Raw genomic sequence first — 21,631 nt, 5'->3', positions numbered from 1 at the left:
AAAATCTGAATTTCATGGAAATGGAATTCATTAAGAGAGGTATTTTGATCTGTTTCTTTCAAATTTGTAAAAATAATCAGGTTGAATTACTATACCAAAATCCAAACTCCACAGCTGTATCTAGAAACACTTTTAAAAATGGTTAGAAAAATTTTAGATTTAAAATCTTCAAAGATTTTTAAAAGCAAGTTTCTTAGTAACAGTAAGGGATATACAGAGTGCATTCCTTTCAGCAGCAAATAAAATACAGTTTAAAATATCCAAAAGGCAGAACTCTGATTTCCAATTCTAGTTTTGCTTTGGTAAGTTTACAAATAAACCATAATGATTCTAAAGTTTATTAAATTGCATGCTGTTTGTGGAAGGCTGTTTAACCTCAATTTGTCATTAATTGAAAATATTCATTGAATAACCTTGAAGAACACAGGTGAGTACCTGTGGTCTGTAACTACTTTGTGAAGTAGATTTTATCCAGTTCTGATACTGCAAAAGTCTGAATATATAAACATTTCGGTCCCAAAAAGATAAAGAAGCCTGCCTGTTGTGTTTAGCTAGAGACTACAGTCTTTCCTATACTGGAGTCCTCCTTACACGCTGCTGGCAATGGAAAGGAGTCTTGAAGTGAATATTTATCTCCTGTTAATGTTAAAGGCTCTTTATGCTGTTAATTGTAACTACAGATTATTGATTTTGGCATTAAACACACCTAAGTAAGTCTATGCAAAACTGGGGTTGCATTTGCTGTATCTTTTGTCTGTTTTGAGTTTGTTTGGAATGAGCTCTTTGCTGTTAAGCAAACTAATATATCACATTAAGTTAAATGCGTGTGAAAAGTTTTCCTGATATAAAGAATGCATATACAGGTTCCCCTTTTGTGCCATTTCAAAACAACCAAGTCATTGGTTCTTCTAGAGTCCAGAATACCATATTTGAGTACTTCTGATGTTTCTTTGCTCATTTTTGTACACAGCTGTTGAAAAATTGCTCTTGCACATTTACACACTGTGAGTTTACTGGTCTTCTGTCTTGCATTTCTTGACACTGGCCTCATGATGTCCTATACAATAGTCATAAAGCATATAAAATTAGAACATTTAAAGTCTTTAAAATGATCAAGACTTTCCTGTTCAGGTCATTGTTTTATGCATTCCATTTCTAAATAAAAAACTTGGCATACAGGATAAAGAGTTACCTTTTGTTACTCGGAAGAAAGGCCGTAAAAAAAGGTAAGTAGTAACTTTGGAGATACTGCATTATATATTTTAACTTTCTGGTTGTGGTAATGACATCAGCTAAAAATGTGGTTCTGTATGTGAATCAGTGGATAATATCTAGAATCTTTAAGTGTCCAAGAGTAACTTACAGTAGTTTCACGAATACAAGCCGCACGGAGTATAAGCCGCACTTCCGGTCCCTCGAAATGTTGCTGTCTTTGTCAATAGATAAGCCGCACCCCGAATATTAGCCGCACTTTCGTTCGTAGCGAGAATCCGTGCGCAGCTTTCACAAATTGGCCAATTAGTAACAGGATCGCAGCATAGCGGGGTTTACTGGCTCGGGGCGGGGCCAGGAAGGCTCGGCCCGCTCATGGTTGCCGACGGGGCCGGCCGGGTGGTGCTGCAGCCGCCGCTGGGCTCACTGGCCCCCCTCTCCCGTCAGCAACGCCTCGCTGCCGCGTTTGCTCGCCCTGCCGGCGGGCCAGCCGCCGCCGCCGCTGCCAGGCACGCCAGCCGCCCCGCGCCATGTTAGCTCGCCCGGCCGGCAGGGCTGCCGCCGCTGCCAGGCTCTGTCGGTGGGGCGGCCGCCGCCAGGCTCGCCGGCCGCCCCCTCCCGTCTGCACCGCCGCCGCGTTTCCTCGCCCTGGCCGGCACTGCAGGCCCCCGCACCGCCGGGCTCCCCCACGCTGCTGGCCCCGATTCTGCTGGGCTTCCCCCGCTGCCAGGCAGCCCCACCCGCCGGCCTTCCTGCTTCTGCCATGCTCCCCTGCACTGCTAGCCCCAGTTCGCCCAGGCTCTGCCGCCCACCCCCACACTGCTGGCCCCGCCTCTGCCAGGCTTTCCCACCTCAGCCAGGGCCGGCCGGGCTCCAGCTTGGCTTGGGGCTGCCGCGGGCTCTCACTTCCGTGTTGGCAGCTTTTAGAATATTGTTCATGTATTAGCTGCCCTCGAATATTAGCCGCACTTCCGGGTTTCCACTAAACTTTTGGTCAAATTGGTGCGGCTTGTATTCGTGAAATTACTGTAACTTGCTCATTCTAATGGGATTTACTGTTGCAGGCATCTAGGTGACCATCTCACATTCTCATCTTCATTAGGCTTGTAGTGTCTTTTTGGAAATGAAGATTACTGTGATTTGGATTGGGGCTGTTTTAGTGTTAATTGAGAAAACCGTCATATGCTTCTGGAAGCTGCTCTTGCCCAGGACTTAGCACTGCAGTCCTGATTCTCTAAGGACATAAGTGACAAAAGGCAGACTTGCTGGACTCTGGGGTGCACTCCATGGCACAGTGCCTCCAAGCTGGGACAGAGACTGTGCTCTGTTCCTGCATAGCTCTTCACTTCCATACCCTGCTACTTCCTGCTTATCATTTCCTGCTGCTGTTCCACCCTTCCACCCTTTGGGCTTTTTTCCCAGAAGCCACAGGACAAAACAGCAGCAGCACAGGCAGGTTTTTCTTACCAGCTGAGTTCAAGAAGTCTGCTCTGCTGTGCTTCTGTCCCTCTGGAACAGGGGCTGTGGATGCTGCTAAACTGCAGCCTTAGCACCAGTACATGTTCCCTTTTAACATGACCCTCCAGTAACTTAGCTACAACACCTACAGCTCAGCAACACAAGCATTAAGACACGTAATTCTGTAGTTTGTCTGCAAACATCACACTTTCCAGTTTTTTCCATCGGAAGATAAATCTCATCTTGAAGAAGTGAAATGTGGCAATTTCTTGGTAATGCTGATACTCTACGTTACAGCTTACAGCTTTTTGTTACAGTACGATTTAAAACACATGAGAAGGAACTTGAGGCTGCTCAGCACAGCTTCTTATCCCTCTTACAGCACTAATTATGCTTTACTGATAGTCCAGTGTAAGACCTCTGCGTGAATAAATCTAGCTCTGGGTATTGAGAAATGGAGCCACAAAGAGTCCAGCCTTCCCAGATGCCCAGTGACAGTCTCTGACTGTTCCCTCTCTCCCGCTAAGAGAAGTTTGGCCCTGGGTGAGGATCAATACACTTTTCCAGTGGTTACAGAAATAAAAAAAAAATTAAAGAGACATTAAGCTGTTAGCATCAAAGGAGGGCAAAGAAAATGGTGGAGGGGCTGCAGGGGAAGCTTTATGAGGAGGAGGGAGGGCCAGGGTTGGACTTGATCATCCTGATGGGTCCCTTCCAACTCAACATATTCTATTATTCTTTTCAAGAATTTTCTCTTAGTATAAAGGGAGAACTGTGATGACTCCTTTTTAAGGATTTCTGGAGCAAATCAATTTGCTTCAGCTTTTTCTTTAAGCTGTTCAATTTATTACTGCTCCTTTTAATAGTGGTCTCTAAAACTCCTGGTTTTATTGGGTTTTTAAAAATTATTCTCTTTAGAACTCCCCCTTCTTCATCAGTAGGAGCAAAATAGATTCAAAAGGCACTTTTAACACTGGGACATTGTGGCTCATGCCTGCCTATGTTTGGTTAGAAAAGTGGGATAACTTCTCCCCTGGTGCCTCTAACTTTCTGTTTAGTGGTGTTCTGTACTTTAAGTCCCTGCCATACGATTCCCATAAAATGTCTTGCAAGCTGTTTTGAGTCTATGTCGATATTTGGGTATAGTTGCCTCTCCATTTCTGTTCCCTAAGGTTCTCTTTTTTCATCTACAGCTCCACAATTCACATTAGGAGAGAGGTCTGATGGTTGCCTCTATGATGATCTGTCCTTCTATTTCTTGCACACCTGCAAAGACTTGTGGACTATCTTACTCTTTGGACTTTGAAAAGTTGACTGAACATTTTTACCAGGCATTATTTGCCTGTAGCAGTCTCTAGCCCCAGGTTAGTCTGTGTCAAGCAGCCTAAAATCACGTAGGTGTTTCTTTGGTGTGGTTCATCTGCGTGCTTTGGCCCTGCTAATCACAAGCTGAATGTGACCAGGGAGCACTAGGAATGAAAAATGCCGGTTAGCCCACTCATGAGATATTATAGAAGAAGGGGTTAGAACGGGGTTGCAGGTCAGTGAATAAAAATAAAATAAAATAAAATAGGAAAATAAAACCCAAAAAAGAAAGAATTATGCAAATTTAAGCAATTATGCCACCAACCAACAGATGCCCAGCCTCTCCCTGAGCACCTTCTACCCCCACCCCCCCCAGTCTCCTCACTTTTTGTGCTGTGCATGACACCATATGGTATGGAATACCCCTTGGGTCAGTTTGGGTCAGCTTTCCCTTCTGTGTCATCTCCCACATTCCTGTGTACCCCCAGCCTCCTCACTGGTGGAGTGGTGAAGGAAGTAGAAAAGGCTTTGACGCTCTGTAAACATTGCTCAGCAGTTACAAAAACATCTCTGTGTTATCAAGACTCTTTTAGCACAAATTCAAAATATAGCCCTGTAATAACTTGTATGAAGATATTTGCCTCAGCTAAAACCAGCACATGGAAAATTAATTTCCCCTCAAATTCACTAATTGAAAGGCAGTGTGAAACCCGAGGAAGAATATGTCTGAGGAAGGACAAAGTGTGACTTGGGCATGGCTGCCTGCCAGCCAAGAGGCTGAGATAAGGATCAAAGAGCTTGGGGAGGAAATACTGGGACTGATGTGTGTAAAGCAGCACGAGCATTTATTAAACAGAACAGAAAAGTTCAGTGTTTGATCACAAAGTATGTCTGATACAATTAAGACCTGACCTCGAGGAGGCAAATGGGGGAGGAAAGGAAGGGTTGAACATCTGTTTTAAGGAGCAATAGGCAAGTAGGGAGAAGCTGAATCAAACAGTAAGTCTGGGGCTGATGTTAGAAGATGATGCTGTTCAGGGACCATCACACAGTGTGAGAGATACAGTGGCCGGGAGAAAGCATTTAAGAGGTAAAGGGACCACTGCAGCTCTGAGGGAGAGTCCCAATCCAGAGGATTGTGGTGGACAGACATAGGAAGACCCAGACCTATGTAAGTCTGGTGTCTGTGATAATAGTGCCAGAAAGGGCTTTTTTCCCCACACCACATGCCCTCTGCACAGGGTGAGCAAGGGAACCAAATCACAACTCCATTTACCAAGACCATCTTAAAGAAAACAAATACTGCAGATGCAAGCCACAAAGAGAGTAAATTACTGTCACAACAGGCTTCACTCCACAGCAGATAAAAGTCATGACATGTGACAGATACTCTAAAAAGGGATTACACATACCACTGGTTAAGATGAAACTATATCCTTGATTAAAGGCACGTGACTGTATGATCTGTCTCAAGCCTCATGTGAGACTGGCACCAAGATCAGCCACATTGGCTGAAGATCCCTAGTTAGTGATGACTCAGACTGGTGGATATGATGGGCCAAAAAGAGGTGTTACTCTGACAAATTATACTGGGTCTGGCAAGGACAGAGTTACCTTTCTTCAAAGCAGTCTGTGTTCTGCTTTGGGTCTGTGCTAACAGACAACACACCCCTGTTTTGGTATTACTAAGCAGCACTTGGACAGCATCAGGATGTCTTTTTTCCCACTCTGCCTCCACCATGAGCAGACTGGGGTGGGCAAGAAACTGGGAGTGGACACAGCTGGGACAACTGACCTGAACTGACAAAAGGAATGTCCCCTTGTATCATGTAATGTCATCCTCAGCAAACGTAATGTTGATTCCTCCGATGTGCCATAATTATCCACATGTCCGCTAAATCCATTCCTTACTACAGAGTTAGTCAATTTTCACAGCTGAGTCCTCAGATTTACTGCTAGGTAGTCCCCATTATATCCTTTGGGATCCTTGATGTCAGGTTACGCATTTTCATAGCTTGTGCTACAGAAAAATTCTTGACATGGCTTGACATGGGTAATACTGAGTTCCTTTAAACTCACTGGTAGTTACCATCTAATTAGAGAGTCACTGATTTTTGAATTTTTTTTCCTCTTTCTTGAACAACATAATTCACAGTACTTGAGCTTGAGACTGTTCATGCTCTGTGCAAATATTTTACGCAAGAGCATCCCGTTCCTCAGTACTGCCACGATTCCTAAGTGTTTCTTCTCAATTTTTGTATTATTAACTTCCTGGCAAGCGGTTCCACTTCTGATGTTCCATGTTTCTTTCACTTTGAGAAGCTATTCATCAAACTAATCTGATATTGTTTGATTTGTTTTTCACTTTTCTATTTGAACACAGCTTCAGATTTTTGAAAGACACCTTACTTCTTCATAGTATGACATTTCTTGTTAGCTTCCTTTAGTCTTTTCAAATGGAGCTTTGAAAATAGAGGCACATTTGCAGAAAGTTTGCCTCTTTAAGTGGCCATTCCTGAAGTTGGACCCAAACATAACATCTAATTTCCTTTCACTTTGTTGCTTGACCGTAAACGCAGTGCTTTATTTTTATCATTCCATTATCATCTCCATTCCCAGGATAACTCCCTTTCACAGAAGCTGGTTGTAAAGCAGCATGTGGAAAAGGTTAAGTATGCCTTGAAGTATACATTTTGTTGAGAGAACTGTGACCCCATTATTTGTCCAATCTGAGTTCCCAGTAAAAGAGTGACTATACTGTAGCAAGCACAGAGAACTTTTCACTAAGGGTCACTAAGGTGATTAGGGAGCAGGACAATCTGACATATGAGGAGATTGTGAGATACCTGGGATTGTTTAGCCCAAGGAGGAAAGGCTCAGTGGAGATCATATCAAAGTGAATCAATACAAGATGGATCCAAACTCTTCTCAGTGATATCCAATATCAGGATAAGAGGCAGTGAGCACAAATAAAATAGAAGAAATCCCATTTAAACACAATTTTTTAAAAACATGTGATAAAACACCAGAGCAGGTTGCCCAGCGAGGTTGTGGAATCTCTATCTTGAGGATATTAAAGCCTAATTTGACATTTGGCTTGGCAATCTGCTCTAAGTGACCTTGCTTTGAGCAGCAGAGTGGACTAGACATGTCCATAGAGCTCTTTCAGCCTCAGCTATTCTATGTCTCTGTGATTCTATTATTTTCCTTATTCATCCTGCCACCCCTCTAAAAAAAACCCCAAAACCCAAAAAATCAACCTTACTCGTTTTCCATGTTACTTCATTCCCCCTCTCTCTCCTGAATTCCCTCCCCAGCTCAATGGTAGACACACAGAAAAACACCTGTGAAAAGAAAGAGGAAAGAGCCCCCCGTAATTTGGCTGCAGCAGCCCCTCCCCTCCACCATCTGTGGTCATTGCCAACAAGCAGGCATCAGGAAGAGGCACAGGCAGGAACCTGCCAGCACTGGTAGAGATTAATTAACCCCTTTTACTTCCTTTTCCTCTTACTTTCTTCCTGAACATGTTTCTCACAGGAAATGGTGAACCTTGTGTTTGCCACAGGCTACATTCTACCTTAAGGCTTCTGTCACCTTTGGAGCAATGGAGAGATGGGAGGAAACACACGTGAAATAGATCCTTCAGAGGTCAGACCAAGGGCATCAGCTTTATCCCTGCCCAAGGTGCAGATGCTGATGGATTCCGACTGTCTGCAAATCCCTTGCCCCTCAGTACACAGTGGCAGTGCAATATTTCAGGTACAGCCTCGCTGAGGTCCCAGGAAGCCTGGTGTTACTGCTCTCCCTCCCTTGGGAATGCCAGTTGGTGCCAATCTCTGTTAAGGGCTAAAAGAGTCTGGCAGTGCTGAAAGTGATGTAGGAATGCCTCAACTTGTTGGTCACAAGGTGCCAGTTGACTCCTCAGCCATGTTGGTATTAGGAGATGAGCTGCTTATGGAGGGATGCTGACCTCACTCCCTAGTCTGTAAAGGCTTCACTTGAGGAAGGGCAGCTACACACTGCTCTGCCTCAGCAGACCCATGACTTCTACACCTGTGTCCCTGCCACTGGTAAAAATTACTCACTGCATGGCACCACCACTACCAGGGACAAGACTATCCATGACCACGGGGACACTAACATCTCCTTTTACCCACTGACACACCTGAAAAAATAACCTTCTCCACGATGGGATCTGTTGGATGATTCCTCTCAAAGATGAGGTACTCTGTAATCTTAGGGAAGGAGAGAACTCACATTTCTGCAGGATACTTGCAGCAACCTAACTATGAAGCCTGGGTAGAGGACAGTCACCTCACCCTCCGTGGTAGAGTGCTAACTCCATCTTGCCCAAACATTTACTCAAAAGTCTTGGTTTGTTGAATTTACGTGATGTGTCATGCCATATCTCCTTGCAAAGGTTTTTGGAAATTCAAGTAGCATATATCAACCACATGACCATAAATTTCATGTCTTTCTAACACTTGACAGAATTCAAGGACAGGACTCCTTACAGGAGCAATCTTGGCTGAGCAATATGTTTTTATCCCAGCATTCCCTAATTCTGTTATTGCACAAATATTTCACATATATTGTCCTTTCCCATGGCAAGGTAGTTGGAAGTAGATGACCTTTGAAGTCTCTTCCAACCCAAACCATGCTATAATTTTAGGATTTCTACTAATTCACCGGGAACATACATAGGTCCTAGAGACCTGCACTTCCCCAGAACTCTACTGCAATACCTTTCAGTCTGGAATCAAGTTTTCTATCATGAAATCTTCAGATACCAAAGAAAATTTGGAGCAGGAGGTTACATACTACCGCAAGCGATTTGGTTTCTTCATTCATGAGTTCGATTTAAAAAATTAAAACAACAGGGTGAGCCACTTCGGTATTTGTAGAGTTTAGCGTGTTCATCTCCACCATAATCTCTCCTAGAGTTGCTCTTATTTCAGATGGATCCTCAATGGAGCGCAGATCCCGCGGAAGAAGCGCTCCTCGTGGAGCAATCCTCCCGCGGTGCCCGCGCCGCCGGAGCTGGACAGCGGCCCCCGGCCCCGCCCCGCCCCGCCCCGCCCCGCCCACCGCCTCTCCGCGGCCACGCGGGGTCGGCACGCCGCGGCTTTAAAAGGATGGCTCGCGGAGCTTCTTGTTCTCCCGCCTCTCCAGCTCGTGCTTTTGTTTTTTGTTCATTCACCGCTAAGCACCTGCTCCGCGATGCCCGGCGGGCGAGCGGCGCGGTCGGAGGGGCGGCGCGGCGGCCCCCGTGCCTGCTTTGGCCGCAGCATGGCGAGCTGGGAGCCCTTCGCGGCCGTGCTGTCCGCGCTGCGCCGCTGCTACGCCGAGGCCGTCCCGCTGGAGACCTTCGTCCGGCGGCTGGGGGGCGGCGGCGCCGGGGACGCCGAGGTGCTGCGGGCCGCCGACGGCCCCGGCTACCGCACCTTCGTGGGGCAGTGCCTCGTGTGCGTGCCCCGCGGCGCCCGCCCCATCCCGCGGCCCTTCACCTTCCAGCAGGTAGGAAGGGGCCCGGGGGCGAGGGGCTGCCGCCCTCGCCGAGCGGCGGGGGAGCCCCGCGGGGCTTCCCGGGGCAGCGCTTCCCGCGCCCCGTGCGTGCGGGGCGGCGCGGCCGCCCTTGGCCCCTCACGGCTGCTGCCGGCGGGCCCAGCCCGCTCCCACAGCCATCCGCCCTCCATCCCGGCCCCAGGGCCAGCGCGGAGCCTGGGAACCCGCCCTGCCTCTTCCCCGGGCTGGGAGAGCCAGGCCCAGGTGGCGGCCCGGGCGGGCGGGCAGCGCTGTGGGTCTGTGTGCGTGGGGCTCCCTGGCTCCCCGGCTGCCCGTGTGGCGAGGGATGGACGGCCAATGTCGGGGAGCGACTGGGGATGGAGAGTGCCCCGCTCTTGAGAGACTGGAGAAGAGGCGGGTGGGACTGGCTGCTGGTCGGGGTTTAAGCGGAGGAAAAGCTTTTCAGAGGGGGAAGACCACTTTTTTCTTAGCGCCGTATGCGCGAAACTGTGTGTGGTAGGAAGGAACGGTTGCAAACCCAGGACGACTTGTAAAATGGCTTTTGGAATTGTGTGCCGAGCTGTTTAGTTGAATTTTCCTTCACATGAAAGGAAATGGAGGCCTCAAGAAAATTAGGGTTAGTTCCCTGGAGGTTAGAGCCTGCGCGAGCACGTATGTACGGATGTGTGCCTGCTAACCTGGCTCTGCCAACACGGATTCACGGAGGCAGTGGAGTCTGAGGGACTCAAGGGGGAATCGTGTAGGGCGTTTCCTGGGCATAAAACCAGGATCAAAAGGGCAGATGTTAAAAATACTTCCTTCAAGTCATCGGCTTACGTTAACATCGTAAACATCTTGCTTGGAAAATCTGAATTTTTGAGTATGGTGCTTGTGAATCATTAATACTGTTTTGGAGGCTGATATCTAGGGCTGTGTATCTTGCTTTTTTTTTTTTTTAATTTAAAGGGTACATTGTGGTTTATGAAGGAGTAAGTGAAGAAAGCTAATTCTCTTTTCTTTGTTTCTTCAGTTATCTAGTCAGAGTGAAGTTACCTCAAGAGTCGTTCAGAGACTGTGTGAAAAAAAGAAGAAGAATGTCCTCGCATATGGATACTCCTTACCAGATGAAAACAGTTCTCAATTCCCAATTGTGCCACTTTCAAAGATACACAGCTACCTACCCAATACTGCCACAGAAACTCTTTGTATCAGCGGCTTCTGGGAGACATTGTTGAGTCGGATAGGGGATGATGTGATGATGTATTTATTGGAACACTGTGCAGTCTTTATGCTGGTTCCCCCTAGTAATTGTTACCAAGTTTGTGGGCAACCAGTTTATGAACTTATTTCATATAACGTAGCCTCATCCCTGGTATTTTTTCAGACAAAGGTTCTCAAAGTAGTTGTACTAGTTTGCTTAAATATGTGCGGAAAAGGCTTATGTTTCATAGAAAATATCTTTTAAAGTCATGTGAGTGGAAATACAGACAAAAATGTAAAGATAATGTCTCCAGAGTGAGAAATGAAGGAAATAACAAGAGACGAAGCTTAGCGCCCACTGACCAGTGCTCTGCAAAACGCTGTTTCTAAAGCAAGCAAACAGATCAGAAAGGTTAGTGAACATCAGGGGAAAAGAGTAGCTCCAGTTCATGTGTTTCAGCTACAACTCCATCTCGAAAAAGGAAGATTCATAGAGAGCAACCTGAAATTCCAGCTAAGAGAGCAAAAATAGTGGAGAAAGTGAGAGAGGAAAAGGCTTGTAGTCTTGTTCCTGATCTAAACCAAAGTAGTTCCGAGAGATCTGAAACTGCGTGTGTATCACCCCGTTCTGAAAGTGCCATTAAACCCCACCATGTTTCTGAAAGTAGTAACAGTGCTGTGTCTGATCCTTTAGTTCACACATCTCGTGGCAGGAGGAAGTTTGTGGCAGGCAAAAGCTATCTTCTGCAGGGACTTCGGTAACAAACCTTTAGGCTCCAACACTGAAATGCAAGCAGATTCCCGCAGGAAAAGAGTAGAGATGCGTACCTATGAATCTCAGTTGCCTTCAGGACAAACCAAATCGATGGACGGTACTTCAAAATGCAGAGGGCAGGAGAGTCCCCAACCTCATTTATCAAACAAGTTACCCTATAGACTCCTGAGTTCTGCAGTATACATTGAGAAGAAGTCTCTTCTGTATTCTTGCAGGAGTTTCCATGAATGTTTTCCTAAATCATTTATCTTGAATCGCTTGCAGGACTCTGAGGCAGGTGGAAGACGGCTTGTAGAAGCTATATTTTTTAGCCAAAATCAGGTGCAGCAAAGGCATACCAAAGTCTGCCAAAGCGCAAGTGGAGAAAGAAGGCATTGCCCAAACGCTACCGGCAAGTGAGGCATACATTTGAGCAACTGCTGAAGAACCATGGAAAGTGTGCTTACTTGGCTCTCTTGAGAAAAAATTGCCCCATTCGGATATCTGAAATCAGTATGAGAAAAATCAATCTGTCTTGTCAAGCAGTCTTACCTGGGGAAGCAGGGGTTCAGAAGCAAGCAGAACAGTTTGGGAAAGAGCCTGCTAAGTGTGTGACAAGCAGCAGATGTGAATCTGGTCACACTGATGTGCCAGACAGCTTAGGAGCTCCCCTTGCAGAATCTGTGCTTAGGGAGTCGTTGCGAGTGAGGATCAAAACTCGGGAGAGGCACGTGATTCAGCCCTCAGGGAGCTCCTCAAGCACACAGCAGCTACTGGCAGGTGTACATGTTTGTGAGGGATTGCCTGGAGAAGGTCATCCCTACTGAGCTTTGGGGTTCAAACCACAACAAGTGCCGGTTCCTAAAAAATGTCAAAATGTTCATTTCCAGGGGGAGGTTTGCTAAGATTTCGTTGCAGGAGTTGATGTGGAGGATGAGAGTGAATGACTGCATGTGGCTTCGTCTAGGCAAAGGTACTTCCTATATTAAAGAACTAAGTGGTGGGGCTGTCAAATGATTGGTGTTCATGTTTAAGGTGGGAAGGGGAAGATGTTGAATCTGGACTCAGAATTGCTGAGTTCATTGGTCATAACCATAGCTGAGAGAGCAAACCTAGTAGTGTTTGTAACTGATGGTGGAAGGACACTTAAGCTTGTCTTCCTTCCAAAACTTGTTTGCGTTCATGCTGTTTGTGTTTAATTAGAATGATGTTTTCATAAACATGAATTCAGAACTTAGGCTAAACAAAAACCAAAACTTTCCCATCCACTCCTACTATCCATATTGCAGTAGCTCTGAAAATCCATTGAAGTATGACCTAAGCATTAGGAATAAACGCTGTCTGCCTGTTTGTTACTCTAAGACTTCAGAAAGAACTAAAAGCAGGTCAAGACACTTGCAGTGGCACGTGCTCTTCTGCTATGGCAGTGAAAAAAACCAGGGATTTTTACTCCCTCACATCAACCCTGTGAGAAAGATGTATGAGACCCATTCAATTGCCTTCTATAGAGTCACAGAATGGTTTGGATTGAAGTGACCCTAAAGATCTAATTCCACCTCCCTCCCATGGGCAGGAACACCTTCCACTAGACCAGGTTATTCATCCTGTCCTTGTAATGCTTCCAGGGATGGGACATGTGCAACCACTCTGGGCAATCTGTTGCAGTGCCTTGCTACCCTCACAGGAAAGAATTTCTTCCTAATATCTAATCTAAACCTACTTTCTTTCAGATTAAAACTTTTCCCCCTTGTCCTATCATTACATGTCTGTGTAAAAAGAGCTGTCATGATCTATCACCTTTTCTAGAGCCTTTCTCTAGGATCAAGAGAGCCTTACTGAGCACTGCTTCAGCCTGGCTAATATGTGGTGCAGAAGTCCCCAGGTGAAGAGGTCCCTGGCTTAAAAGCTTTCGTGAGGCAGCAGCTGATTGCTCCAGATTGTATGAGTCCATTTCTGTGTAGTCCTCTTTTCAAATGACTGGTGAATCTTCCTTTCCTTGAGTTTGTTCTTCAGACACTATCCTAGGATTTAAATCTGGGCTGAACCATGGTTCTGTGGTTGGTTGCTGTAGGATCTACAGCATATTTTCATTTTTCTGTGGTTCTGTTCTTCATCTATACATATGGACTGCACTCCCTTAACTGGTATGCTTACAGTGTTTATTCTTACTGTTATTGTACTTGGATTCTACAGTAATGTGAGCTGAAAATGGTTTTTTTGTTAAAAGGTGCAATAAATTCTGAAACTATTACAGGTTCTTTCAAGAGTAGGAGGAAAAATCAAAAGTCTGATGTTTGAGAACTGATGTCAAAAATAAGGAAGGTTACACTTTCCTAAGAAACTCTTAATTCTAGGAAACAGTATTTCTTTATTCAGAAACTGTTGTTCAAAACCACAGTTTCCAAAATGCTGACGAGTTAAATATTTAAAAAGACTTTATTGTAAAATATGTTTGATTCATAGTATTTGGAGCATTTTCTTTGGAAAATGTAATGCCCTCTTCTCTCAGCCGTATTTCAGGTAAAGCAATATATAGGCTTATTTTAATTTTCATGAAGTACTCCCATGTGCTTGATGTTTAAACATGCTTTGAATTGCTTTGCTGCACTGTAGGCAGTGTTGTTTTTTCCTCCAAAAGTAGTAGTGTTTTTTTGACGTTTTCCTGAATTGTAGTAATTGTTTACATCTGTTGTCAAGAACTTAGAAAATAAATAATCTATTTCCAGGGCAGCTACCTATCAGCATCCTGATTCAATTTGCATATTACAACTGCATTTTGCAACTCTTTGGTTAGAGAGTTTTCCAGCTCTGAAATTTTTCTCTGATATTAACTGGCTTCCGTTGAAGTGCTACTAGTCTTTTTTAAGTGCTGTAAGTACATGAAAATGTCTCTGCCCTGGAGCATGCAAAAACCAAACAGATTAGAAAACTGAAAATTTATTTCCATTTGAAATTTTACTGTCAGTCTATTGCATCAAAATTAAGCTGTTTTTAACACACTCAAGCCATAACCATGATTTGTGCTAAGCAGCTAAACTAATATTTCTGTGTGGTTTGTTTATGAATCCTGTTGTGCTTGGGCTAAATTCAACTCTTTAAGTGTAATTAGAAAAATTATTATTGCAAGTTGGCCAGAACATCAGTGTTGTAGCCCAGGGTCTTATTCCTATTCATCCATATTTGGACATAATTACAGAGCTATGTACCTTAAATTTGACAGTAGTTGGAATGCTCTGTGTTCATAATTGTTGTCCATCTAAATGTTGGAAGCACTGATGGACTTTGGGCGATTTGAATTTTTCTTTTTTTCTTTGACTGCAGCAATAAATTGTATATAGGATGTCTGAAAAAAGCCTAACCCGTAATTAATTAATTTTCATGTAATTGGGAAATCTGATTATCATTCTTATTTCCAAATCATCCCAGTTTAATTTTGTTAATTTTTTCAGTATACCCAAGTTATTTTCAGTCTTTTGCTTTTTTTTTTATAAAGTTTTGTGTTGTAGTAGACTTGTTTCTTTTATTTTACCTCACCTTTCACGATAATCTCCTTTGTGCATTAAAAGATCTTGCACAATCAATATTGGGGGAAGAAAGTTTTTGGGCTACTATGGCTTGTATTTGTATCTTCTATGTCATTTGTCGCTGCAGATTAGTTCCTGTGTTTATGCTTTAAGCTTGGGTCAGTTGCATTATTTAATGTCCTGAAAATTTGGAGTGGCATTTGTGTAATGGTTTGTACTTACCTATTAACCTTTTTTCTTTCTCATGACCTCAAGCCAAGTCAAGAATATTGTGCAAGTTTCTTGTTTGTGTGCTCTGTTTCTTTAATCATGCTAAGAATTGATAGTTACTATAACTACCTTTGAATTGTTTATTGAAGGTGATTACTTTGTTCCTGCCGATGAACATTGTTTCCGTGAAGAACTTTTGGCCAAATTCCTGTACTGGCTGATGGGTACCTATGTTGTTGAGTTGCTCAGATCATTTTTTTATATCACCGAGACGATGTTCCAGAAAAACATGCTCTTCTACTACCGAAAGTTTGTTTGGGGCAAGTTACAGAACATTGGCATTAGGTAACACCAGAAAACTAATTAAACATTAATGGATATGTAAAAATCATGTGTTTTGTAGTGTAAAGGTGTATCTCTGCTTTAATTTATTGGCCATTTATCTTCATTTTATTTGCTTCATTTCCCAGAGGAAAATTCAACCTGTGATTGTAGCATGCACAGTTTGTAATTTCAGAAATATTTTGCATGACAAAACTAATGCAAATTTAGATTTCTTTATTAGAAGAGAAATCTTTGGAATAATAAAATCCAGTATGAAGAGGATTTAGTTATGATGAACCCATTTTTTAATATCTTTTAACAGCGAGTAAAGCATAGTGATAGAATCCCAAAGTAACCTTGTGGAAGTTAATTTTAAAAATACTCAAGTTGCTTTAACTACTTTAAATTGGAAACAACAAAACCAAGGCTCTGCTGAAATACTGTACTACTCTAGTCATAAAAATCAGACAGTAGCCTAGTAGGTTTAGGGTTTTTATTTTGAAGACTAAGGGATTTAGAATCTGCAGCTTTTTTAGCATGGCTGGAATTCCATGCTGATCTCTTTTGTGTTAAAAATGCATGCATTTAAATTAGGCAATATTTAAGGTAAAATTTTAAACAATTAGTGAAAAAATAGGAAAGGCAATTTTAATGAACAGTTTTGTCCACCCGTCTCCATAGTTCACATGTTTCAAGTTTTCATTATAAATTGCTGGTGTCAGAGAGCTTTGGAACTGTGAAAAATTAGCATACTTTGTCTTGTGTTTTAGTGGCTGTTTTGTATGGTGAACCTTTTGCTGTTGCTCTGAATTCTTGGTCCGTAACGTTACATGTGTAATGTTTTTCCCCTCCTACCCTGTCACTCCCTGATTTCATCATTTGTATCTTCATTGCCACTCTTTGCATTTGTGTCGGCACTTAATGGGCTGTCGATCTTGTTTGCCGTTGTAGCACAGAAAATGCACTTTGAATAGCAGCAGAATGTTATTTTCAGTCCCACACATTCTGTTTGTCTTGTCTTCAAACTAACAGCTGTAGTGTTGCAATTAGTGTTTTAATGTACTTAAAGACTATTTTTGGCACAAATATGATCAAGTACTGACTTTCACATAGTAGAGATACAATAAGAAAATAAGAAGTAGTGAATAATAGATTTTTGTGGGGTTTGTGGTTAAAAGAAAACAAATAACTTGGGATTTAGCTCTTTTGTTCACATTCCCAGTTTCCCAGAAAAGGACAAGGTGCTTTGAACTCAAAAGACCTTAATCTAGGGTTTTGTTTCTTCTGATTCCTTCCCCACATATGCAGGAAGCCCCTTCTCCCCTTTGGCTTGGAAGGTCCCTAAATTGCAGGTAGTTGGAAACTGGAGAAACATTCCAAGGAAGTGCTGCCGCGTGCTTGCCAAACATGTTCAAAGAACAGGATGTTTGCTCTTGGCTACAGCAGTCATGGTTTATGAGGACTTTGAGTCTGATCCTAGCAGCTACAGTTAAACTTCACTGACAGGGCTTTCAGCGCTGCTCTTTCAAGTGGGATATGTTATGTGAGGTTTGCCACGAGTCTGGCTTCTGGCATTTATACAGGTGGCCAGCTGCCAACTTCACTTAGGAGGAAAGAAATTGGGATGGATACTGAGATACAGCTGCTTCTGGTAACCTTAAGCCACTTTGAGGCTTTTCAGATTCTGTCTGTCTGCTCTTAACCAGCCAGGCGCTGCTTCCATCTTCTCTAGAGGAAGAATGTCTAGTGACCTGGATGTTCTGGTCTTCTCAGCTGGAGATGCTCAAGCTGGTTTACAGGAAGGCATTGGTAGCCACTGATTCCTGTTGAGTTCTTTTGCATCCTCCTTTGGAGGAAGAGAATGGATGGAACAGGCTGGACTGGAGTGGATCTGACTTTACTTGTGAGTCAGTACTTGCAGAGACTGTGTTGTCATTAGGGAGTAAATCCTTATCTTGAAGAACTGTCCTTTTGAGTAGAACATCCTGGCCAGAATCCCACTCAAGGATATGGAAAAGGGTTCTGAGAGGGGCCCTGAATCTCTACATTAGCCTTGCTGTATTGGTAGAGATCAGAGTGTGCTGTCATTGTACACAGACATTTTTGCAGCTATACCATACCAAGCTTCATTCCACAAATTAAAAGCAGAATTTACTAAGAAAAGGTCAGTATTTTGTGACACAGTTGCTTCAAGTTAAATAGCCTGCAGAATGTAAAGTTGTGTTTTAAAAATAATGGACCTGGTGTTGGGGTGAGATCACCTATTTTACTAAAGCTCATGCCCTCCCTGCCCTTGCCACATGCAGTGGCTGCTGAGGATTAAAAATGTTGCAGAAATTCTGAATCTTCCCCATGACATTGGGGTGAGATGTCAAAAGACAGAAGGACCATCCAGTCAAGTTCCTTTAAGTTTCAGTGCTTAACAGCATTGTGAGAATGGGTGAGGGCAGCGTGGTTCAATGGCTGATAGATTAGCGCACATTCAAAATCATCAGTGCTGCTATAAATGCCATGAGATAAGCCATGAATGTTGCTGCAGGCAAACTGACATCCAGTTCTCCAGCTGGCTAGAGGTAGTAGCAAAGATCTGCCAATAACTGACCTTTGTCTTCACTTTCAAAGGAAGCCATATTTTTTAATATTAGTGATAGAGGTTCATTTGTTTTGGGGTTTTTTTTCCCCCTTCTCGTCTTGGATGTGAGCTGTGAAGGGATGGAAATTTGATCATTAAGGTTTTCTGGAACTGGAGTTACTTGTTTTGTCCTGTTATCTGTCTTATTATATAGTAGATGTTGTGTTCAGCAAAGAATGTTGCTCTATAAAGAGTAGTGATCCCTCACTGTAGAAAAGCAATAATTTCTGCTTTCCTTTGGGCAGCATCTGTACCAGGAGTTTAATTTGAAATTTTGAATATAAATCCTCAAAACATTTTTCAGCAGCTCAACTCACTGACCCTGCAGGCCACTATACCTTCTAGGGGTCATGCACTGTATCCCTCAGACCCCAAGCATCCCAAGCAGTTGGATCATGAGCTTGTATTTGAGTTGTATAGATCTACAAAATAAGTGTTTATGTGCCTCTCTTACCTGCCTTATTGGCTTCTCAGGTGTCTCCTAGAGCATCTTTACCAGGTTTCTGCCATTCACCCACTGCCTCTTATAATTAGTGTGGCCTGCTTTTACTGAACCAGCCTGTTAGATTGTGTAGGATGTAAAAAGTCTTTGTGCAGATTTGGATTGATGTCCCATCTTTTGTGAGGACTTGAATTGCCTCACTTCCCAGGGTAAAATCGTAACCATTAGTCTGTAGGGCACATTTTGTCCATCTGAGCAATACAAACAGTGGAGGAGATTGATCCAGGTCTTTTAAGTTGCCGGTAGGGTACTTTGACTCTGCATACTAAGTAAAAATGGGCTTTTGCTCCACCCCCATTTCCTGATTCATTGTATGGAAAAGTATTGATTTTGATCAAGCTTCGTGAACTGTAAATCCTGAAGGGGGATCTGAGAGGAAAACACATTTCCCATTAAGGTGATCTTGGGAAGCTCAGAACCCGTGACTTAGGTGCCTTTGGTTTTTCATTGTTTTCTGCTGGTCGCTTCAACTGACACCTGCTCATCAAAGTCCTGGATACTTAAAGCCCTTATGTTGCTGTGTATCTCAGCACCTGAATTAACTATAACTCTTAATAAGTGGTAGATCCTCTAACTGTTGGGAGTAAAACAGCCATTCCAGTTTGTAAGTCCTTCCCAGGAGCCCTCTTAGAATTAGTTTTCAGAAGGTTCTTTTCAACTTTGTTAATGTCTTTTAAACCTCTGAAACCATGAGCAATAACCAACTTCCTGTTTCTTGCATAAAACATATTTTGTAATGTTTGTATGTATTCCACTAATCTATGCTTAAATTTTAATTTGTGTTAAAAGGAGTTTTTATTTACATCAAGCAGAAATGTGTGGTCTCTTACTGTATTACATTGTCATTAAGACACTGTGATATTGTTCTGAAATCCAGAATTTCATGTCTCTTTCTGTAGAGGTAAGTATTTGTATTATCTTAGAAAAATATTTGGCTTTAGTTATCATAAAGACATTAAATGTTTTAGTTTTCTGCCTTTCCTATTGCTTACACTAAGTGTGTATTTGTATTTTAGAAACCATTTTGTCAAAGTACAGCTACGGCCTCTGTCTTCAGAGGAGATGGAAACTATCCGTCAAAAGAAATTTGTTCCTATGGCATCAAAGCTTCGGTTTATTCCCAAACCAAATGGGTTGAGACCCATAGTAAAAGTGGACAGTGTTGTCGAACCACGAGCACTCAGCAAGGAAAGCAGAAAAGAAGGTTTTTATTTACTTCATTGTTTTATGTGTATTTGATGTAGGTAACTAGTAAATGGAGTAAGGATTTTTGTTACATAAAGCTAGTTTTAACATGGTGGACTGTAACATTCTGATCAGAATGGCTGAATCCCAGGGTCTGTTTCAGCTTAGCGTCTCCCTTTCCAATGCTTAATTACCACAAGCCTCCAGTTCCATAATCACAAACTTCTGTTTGCAAACCTATCTTAAGGAAATGAGCCAAATAGGATGGCATGGTTTGGAAGGAAGCTGAGAGTAATTGCAGTGTGGGAACAGAGACAGAATGCTCAATGCACAGAATAATTTATTTAACAGGGCAGTTAACCAGAAAACATAGTGGCAGCCCAGTTTCACTATCTTGCATGGCTGCATTAATTGCTTTTCCTTAAGGCTGAGTCTCATTCACAAGATTGAATGTTCCCCAAATGGGTGAGGTGTCAGCAGCTTAGCAGCTGCTTAGCACTGTTCGTACTATGTGACCCCAGACCAGATAAAAAGAGCATCATCTAAAAGCACTTCTGAACTGTGAAGTGCTACTTCGAAAAATATTCCACATTATGGTGTTTACAGAGCTAATCGAGCTGCACAACTTCAGTGCTGCTCTGATGTGCTTGACTATCCCCACAGCTGAGTTAAATCTTTGCTCAATTACTTGGATAAAGTACCTCCAGAGGCCCAGCTGATGGTGCAGCTGGAGTTAGCATAAAATCTCAGAGTACACCTTCTCTTTGCTATTCTTGTTCAGTAACTCCAGCAGAGAGAGTGAATGATATTTGCAAAGTTATTTTCAGATCAGTAGTGGTTTTATTTGCTGGCATTCATCTGTTTATCACTATTACTGTAACTATTACACCTTGATTTCCAAGAGCCAAGGATAGGAACTAAAACATTCTCAATAGGATTTAACTGTACAAAAAAATAATCTGAGACTGTTTTGTTACTTGGAAGTAGTTACTGCAGTGATATTTCAGGCATTCTGAAAGCTTCGGTTAAACAAAAATAATATGGTAAATGCATAAATTTTAATCCCAAACTTCATGTAAATTTTAAATGTTTGTATTGCAGAGAATTTAATGTGTTCCAGCATAATTTAAGGTGATTCTCTTTGGTCTCTTTAGATGAATCATTACAACACGCAACTAAAAAATCTGTTTAGTGCATTAAATTATGAACGGACTATAAACACCAGTTTTATAGGCTCTTCAGTTTTTGGCAAAGATGATATCTACAAGACATGGAAGCAGTTTGTTACAAATATTCTTGAATCTGGTGTGGAATTCCTCATTTCTACTGTGTAAAGGTATGTATTTTTAACTGCATATTCAAACCAGCTTTTCAAAATCAGCTTGTGCAGATACTTTTATACCTGTATTAGCTGTAATCTGACTGCGTAATTATTTTTTTTCCTAAATAAAATTTTGTGCATACCTTACGGACTGGTTAGTTTTTTTATGGGGGTGGTTGGTTGCTTTTTGTGGACGGGTGTCCCTGCAGTAGAGCTTCCTTTTACTTGAGTGTTTTTCTGTCCATCTTTCTGTCGTGCAGGAGCTCCTGCTTCTATGCATGCACTGAATTTTTTGCAGTTACATTTAGATGGGTGTAAAAGTGGGAGAAAGATACAAGCTCAGATAGCCTTTTGAGACATGAAAACCAGAAAAAATATTCTGTGTGCATTTGAATGAATTCAGTGTCTCTTAAAAAATTTGTCTCTTCTATCTCAGTATCATTAGTTTCTATTATGAACACACAACTTCTGGTTGATGTCTTTCCAAGAAGTTTATTCT

At 42.7% G+C, this 21,631-nt stretch overlaps 1 protein-coding gene across 1 annotated transcript; it reads left to right on the top strand.

Moving 5' to 3' along the window:
* The first annotated feature begins 9,110 nt into the window (after positions 1–9,110).
* Positions 9,111–19,865, top strand: LOC116996182 (telomerase reverse transcriptase-like). The gene is given in 12 exon segments (XM_033059402.1): positions 9,111–9,238; positions 9,240–9,492; positions 10,511–10,868; positions 10,871–11,058; positions 11,060–11,111; positions 11,114–11,438; positions 11,440–11,789; positions 11,792–12,130; positions 12,133–12,192; positions 12,195–12,407; positions 15,318–15,513; positions 19,643–19,865. Coding segments are annotated over 12 exon segments (2,685 nt in total).
* The last annotated feature ends 1,766 nt before the right edge of the window (positions 19,866–21,631 follow it).

The sequence above is a fragment of the Catharus ustulatus genome, chromosome 1 (genome assembly GCF_009819885.2).
Source record: "Catharus ustulatus isolate bCatUst1 chromosome 1, bCatUst1.pri.v2, whole genome shotgun sequence".
Lineage (NCBI taxonomy): Eukaryota > Metazoa > Chordata > Aves > Passeriformes > Turdidae > Catharus > Catharus ustulatus.
This window is presented reverse-complemented; position numbering and strand designations above follow the sequence as displayed.